The 6,000-nt window shown below is 38.5% G+C and overlaps 1 protein-coding gene across 2 annotated transcripts in view; it reads right to left on the minus strand.

Moving 5' to 3' along the window:
• The window catches only part of LOC145999213 (FHIP family protein GJ17503-like), a 54,127-nt gene extending 48,934 nt beyond the window's left edge, over window positions 1-5,193 (minus strand). For both annotated transcript variants that reach the window (XM_083136154.1, XM_083136149.1), the window contains exons 1-2: window positions 4,569-5,193; window positions 2,112-2,560 (exon numbers count right to left, since the gene is read on the minus strand). In XM_083136154.1, coding sequence (XP_082992280.1) covers window positions 2,112-2,560; window positions 4,569-4,715 — 596 coding nt within the window. In that variant the 5' untranslated portion in view covers window positions 4,716-5,193. The remainder of the gene's footprint in view (window positions 1-2,111; window positions 2,561-4,568) is intronic.
• Between the last annotated feature and the right edge of the window lie 807 nt (window positions 5,194-6,000).

Below are 6,000 nucleotides of genomic sequence, written 5' to 3' on the forward strand. Positions count from 1 at the left end.
TCCCAGTACGGAGGTGGTTAATAAGGGGAGCTGGGATGGAATATGAACATGGTGCAGTATAATTGATTGCTTTGCTTTCCTAGCACTTTTGGCTAATCGTGAAGAAGGGACACTCTCAAAAAACACCTTCCTGGCTGGGATTCGTACGCCAGGAACCCCTGGACTCATAGCATGGTGTGCTAAATTGAACTGAAAAGTTTGTTTGCCTTCCCATAAAAAAAGGATTATCTATAATCAAGGATTATTTGATAAACAAATGTTACATTTGTGGAATCACAATATTACTGTTTATTACTTTGCTCCTCAGGTCTCACAAGGTTAAAAGCATGCTTAACTTGTAAATTATAACAACTTTGGCAGGGGGCAAGTTCCCTCTTGCCCCCATCAACTTATGACTATAGCTTTGAGTTCACATGAAAAATGTAACTCTGTAGCATGTAACTAGCCAAACAAACCAACAAGGTAAAGTTTTCATCTCCGAGAAACGTATTTCTTCAAATTTACAGGAGAAAGTACACTTTTCAAAGGTCATGGAAGTGTTTTCCCCCATCGTTTAATTTATTTGCCCGGTAAATCATGTATTTTTCAAGATTAATGTCTCTCTGATGCATGAAAGCTGTTGCGTCTATGTCCTTCTACTACGTGAACTAAATCTTGCATGCGTTCGATGATATAACCCCCGGTCAGTGTTTCCAACCATGCCGTTGTTTTGCAAGAACATGACAATTTTCAAGATGACAATTTTAACTATTTTTGCCTAACCTAACTTTGCCATGCATGGTTCGTGGGGTTTTCGAACCCGGAAAAAAATAGAAAATCAGTAACAAGAAAGTAGGTACTCTTCGGTGAAGAAGGTTGGAAACACTGCACACCCACTGATCATAGACAACACTAGTCAAGATTTGCCCACCATATTGTGTGTAACGCAACTGAAAAAACAACAAACAATAATTACTCAATATGTAGAAAATTGAAATAATTGTCGTGAAAAAAACGAAATCCCACCTTCAACAATCCTTAGCAATGCAGAATACGTAAGTACCAATGTATAAAACAAGAAAATAAAGGAATTTCAGATGTTTGGCAGATACTAAAATTTTAATAACAGGTAATTTTTAAGGTGTGTTTTAAAATCCAAACAGTGTTCATTACTTTAAGGAAGGTTCAAATTTCGTGTGACAATGACTGCCAAAATTCTACGATGATTACTCTTCCTGCAAGGAGAATTTGAAAAAAAAATTATAAAACAATCGGAACAGTCACTGCACAAAAAACTTTGAACTAATTTACTATTCCACAAAGAGATTTCTTTATTTTTACACAAGAAACTACTTAATAATAATAAGTTCCTGTAGCATTGTCTAACATCTGGAAGGTGTTTTTTGTCATGTGGGAATGTATCATAGCGGAAATTCATGTTTTTTCTTGATAATTAATTCTCCAATGGACAATAGCCTTTGGCATGTATACCTTCGTAGATCATCATGCGCCGTGCTTGTGTTATTTTGATGTTCATTGGGATGCAGTGTTTCCAACCTTCTGAGTTTCCAACCAAAAATACGAACATCACGTGTCGTGGATGCATGGTGAAATTCATACCGGGAGCCCCACAAACCATTTCAGGCAAGGTTAGGTTAGGTTAGGCAAGCATAGTTAAAATTTTGTTCGTAAAACAATGTGAAGTAAAAAAAAAATTAAACTACATCAGCTTTTCAAGTGTGTTTTTTTGGGTTATGAAGGTTGGGAACACTGGATAACGAATGAAAATCGACAAAATACAAGCACGAAGTGTGATTATGTATGAAGGTGTACGCACCATACTGTGTCATACTCAAGCGAGACAACACAAATAAAGAAGTACTCGTAATGTGAAAAATTGACATTACTTTCATCAAAAAAACTTGAATACACCTTAAAGAATGTTCCATGAAGCAGCTAGGTAAGTATGAATGTTAAAAGTGATGAAAAGAAGAAGTTACAGGTGTTTGTGGAATGGTAAATTTTTACCACAATCATTACACAATCAGACCATAATATCAACAAATATTGAGCCAAAAGAAACCTGGCACTTCATTCAAATAACTTAACCTAAAAATAAAAGTTTCACTTACTTGGCAGGACCTTGGTCTGATGATGCATAGAAAAACAAATCCAGCAAGGTTATATTTTGCATCAAAGAAACACACAATTGATTTAAAAGAATCACAAGTCTTTTTTCCACTTCCACTGGAAAGCACTCCCCACATGAGCCCAAAAGCTTCAAAAGAGGCCGAAGAAAAGGTTCATGCACGAGCAGTTCCTGCTGAGAATTACTGATCAACAGTTCGTACAATTTGAGCTGTTCTAATTTAAGTACATTGTTGTATTTCCCAGTGTGAATACTCCATGTGAATAACACATCCAGCAGATTCTCACTCAACAAATACTCCAAGCATGACTCAGACCTAGTTGTGTCATTGGAGCTTGAACCTTTAAGTTCTAACAACAAAAGTGTCACCATTTGGTCTAAATGATTCACCACTCCTAAAACATCATCTTGGAGAGGGCTTCCATTTGGAGGCTGAAAAAAAAAAATCAATATAATTCATCTCAATTACATTTCTTCACAAGATAAAATTAGGGTGATTTTAACATGATGCGCGGAGCGATTTTACAATACAGGGAATTTCTCCATTTTGTTTGAAATTCGGCATACTCACTAATTTTGGCCCCCTAATCACGAATCTGCAGTCAAAATTTGGCGCTCACACGTGGAAATAGCAAAATAATCGAAATTAAGTTCTTATTTCCACACCCTCGATTTCCGAATTTCCCGCCGGTTCCGGGCTCCGCCCCTGGGGTAATCGACCTACCGCCCCCAACCGCTATCGCGGCCCCGCCTCCGCTCCGCTCCGGCTTCCCGCCTATATCTATAGACTCCCTGTTAAGGGTATGTTAGAAAGTGGCCGGATTCACCTGCCCCAAATAAGCGCCAAATTTATATGTGAGCGCCAAATTTTAAGTGCAGATTCGTGATTAGGAGACCCAAATTAGTAAGTAACCGAAAATTCAAACAAATTGGAGAAATTCCCTGTATTGTTAAATTATACCTGATGCACAATGTTTGGCAAACAAGAGAATACTGTTGACATCATACTCAATTTCTAAAAATTCCAAAATTCGGATAGGTAGTAATTTACTATGCTTCGGACATGTTTCTTCATTTTTACAGAAGAAACTACTTACTGTAATAAGTTCCTGTAGCATTGTCTAACATCGGGAAGGTGTTTTGTGTGATGTGGGAATGTTTCATAGCAGAAATTCATGTTCTTTGTTGTAAATTAATTCTCCGACGGACAATAGCCTTTGGCGCGTACACCTTCGTACATCATCACGCGTCGTGATTGTGTTTTGTTCATGTTCATTGGGTATCCAGTGTTTCGAACTGTCTGTGTTTGCAACGAAAGTTAGAAACATGACATGTCGTGGATGCATGGTGAAATTCGTATCGGGTGTGGAAGATCCAGTGGATTTTTTAATTTAATTGAACATGGGATTGTGAAGGAAGGAAAGGAATGTTGAAAATTTGGTAGTGAATGTAAGCTACTCGTTAGGAGGAATGGGCTGTGGGTATATGCCCAATATGACATGTCGTGGATGTGTGGTGAAATCCAGGTAAGTTTTCCGTATCCTGGAAACGGATTTCTTCAAATTTAAAAGTTTGGGGCTCATTTGGGGGCAGGTGACTCAGGCCAATTTCTAACATGCCTTTAACAGGGACTCTATAGAGAAAGCTGGGTAGCCGGAGCGGTGGCGGGGCCGCGGTAGGTCAATTACCCCAGGGGCGTAGCCTGGAATTGGTGGGAAATTTGGAGTCAAAAATATCAAAAGAAAATAATTTTTTAGTTTAAATTTCCCACCGATTCCGGGACGGATAGCCCCAAAAACCATTCACGGATAGCGCAACGAAACATTTCAATTTTCTTCATAAAACAATGCAAAAAAGTTTTAAAAAAAATTGGATCAGATGAGCATTGTTGAAACACTGCATAACGAATGAAAATCGACAAAACAAGCACGACGTGCGATTATGTAGGAAGGTGTATGCGCCATATTGTGTCTCAGGCAAGCGAAAAGACTACAAGAAAGAAGTACTTGTAATGTGAAAAACTGCAATTACTTTGATCAAAAAAACGTCAATACACCTTAAGGAATTTTCTGCGAAGCAGATAGGTAAGTATGAATGTCAAAAATTGACGAAACGAAGAAGTTATAGGTGTCTGACGGATAGTAAATTTTTACCGAAACTGTACGAATGCATTTCTTTTTAGATGTAATGGACTTGATTTTCTCAAAGTAATCTTAGTAAACACTTAGAAAATTGTAATGAGCTCTTTCGTTTTATTTTCATCAACAGAGTATAATTCCAGACATAATTCCCACTAGGCATTAAATGAATAAAATATGTTGGTACTACAAATTTGTACTGCAATAATGTCTAACTTTTGATTAAAATGCCACTTTATCATCATGATGAAAGCAGTTTACACAATACGAAAAACTAGTCGATCACATCCATTATTTATTACCTGTGTACTTTGCATAATCTCATAGGCTTGTTGCCAATGTTTCCTAAAACTATCATAGCACGCAGATGGATCACAGTCCTTTGGAGGGGAAACAGTTGACCTTTTTCCAAAGCTGGCTCGTAAAGGGCTGTTCCTAAGCCAACTCATGGTCAATCTTCGATATCAATAAGCACAAACGTCTTTTTCCATACTTTATGTTAGAAGCTGCAAAAACATCTGAACTTTCTGATCGCATCCCCCAAGGGAACGATCTGCCTGCGGTTATGCCAACCACTTTCCAAAATACGATTCATAATGGACCCCACTTGCGTCGTTTTAAGTCTCCAAACTTCCTTGGTGTTATTACGAAATAAGACATGATCATACAATATACTGTGTATTTTCCTTCGTAACAAACATCCAACTGAAAAGCTGATTAACCATGCATGAAAAATGTTTCATTTTCTTGATAATTGGCGAATAAAATGAAGCATATCATTCTTCTTCATAACACAATTCAGTAGCAATACAGTTCCGAAAGATAACACGGAAGGAATTTTATCAATCTGCTGCATTATCACGTACGCACGTTCGATAACTAGAAATAGGTCCTCCCACCTAAGAAGGTCCACTACTTTCCACTTCATCTGCACCATCACATAACTTTATGGAGCAACCGTACAGTACGTACCGTACCTACAAAAGTTCTCATCAAACATGGCGAACAGCGATAGCGGTCCGGTGTCTTCGGAAATTTTAAGCGTTTTTGATGCAGGAGCGTTTGGGACGATCTTTGTTGACTGTTTTTAAGCAAGAATTTTAAAAAAAATCTTTCTAGCTTTATCTGAAACTAATTCTATTCAGGAAATTGAAAGACGATTAATCTGTTACTGTTATGCAGTGGCGGCGATTGGGTTACAAGGTACCAAAACTCGGGGGGGGGGGCAAATAGTGTACATTTCCCTTTGTATAGATCGACCACAAGGAAAAAACCTTGGGACGAAAAGTCCCCGCGCAGCTTTCCCTTCTTCCCTCCACCTCCGGTCATAAGGAAGCATGGTCCACTCTCCCCCACCCCTACTCGCGGGTCTGCGCAGGTTGTTTTGCTCGTGGTTCCACTATAGATAAGATTTAGCATAGTGCGGGGGCAACTGCTCCCCTCACCGCCACTGCCGTTATGTATCTCGTGCATGGTATTTCAATTTCTAAGAGTATAAAGTAAAAATAAAATATTTGATAAGACAGATATGCGCTTCCTTTCTGCCCGGTATAAGGGGAATGTGTGTTAAATGTACTTTTTTTTACAAGCAGTCAACAACTTTAGTATCATTGTCTAGCTTTATGTTCAACTTTTACGTCATCGTCTATACCATGGTCTATACGCTGATACACTTTGCAAACTGTAATCCCAGCAATCCCAATTGGGCACGCCATTGGACGGCGTCATCGCACT

Source organism: Lepisma saccharinum, chromosome 1 (genome assembly GCF_977018435.1).
Source record: "Lepisma saccharinum chromosome 1, izLepSacc3.1, whole genome shotgun sequence".
NCBI lineage: Eukaryota > Metazoa > Arthropoda > Insecta > Zygentoma > Lepismatidae > Lepisma > Lepisma saccharinum.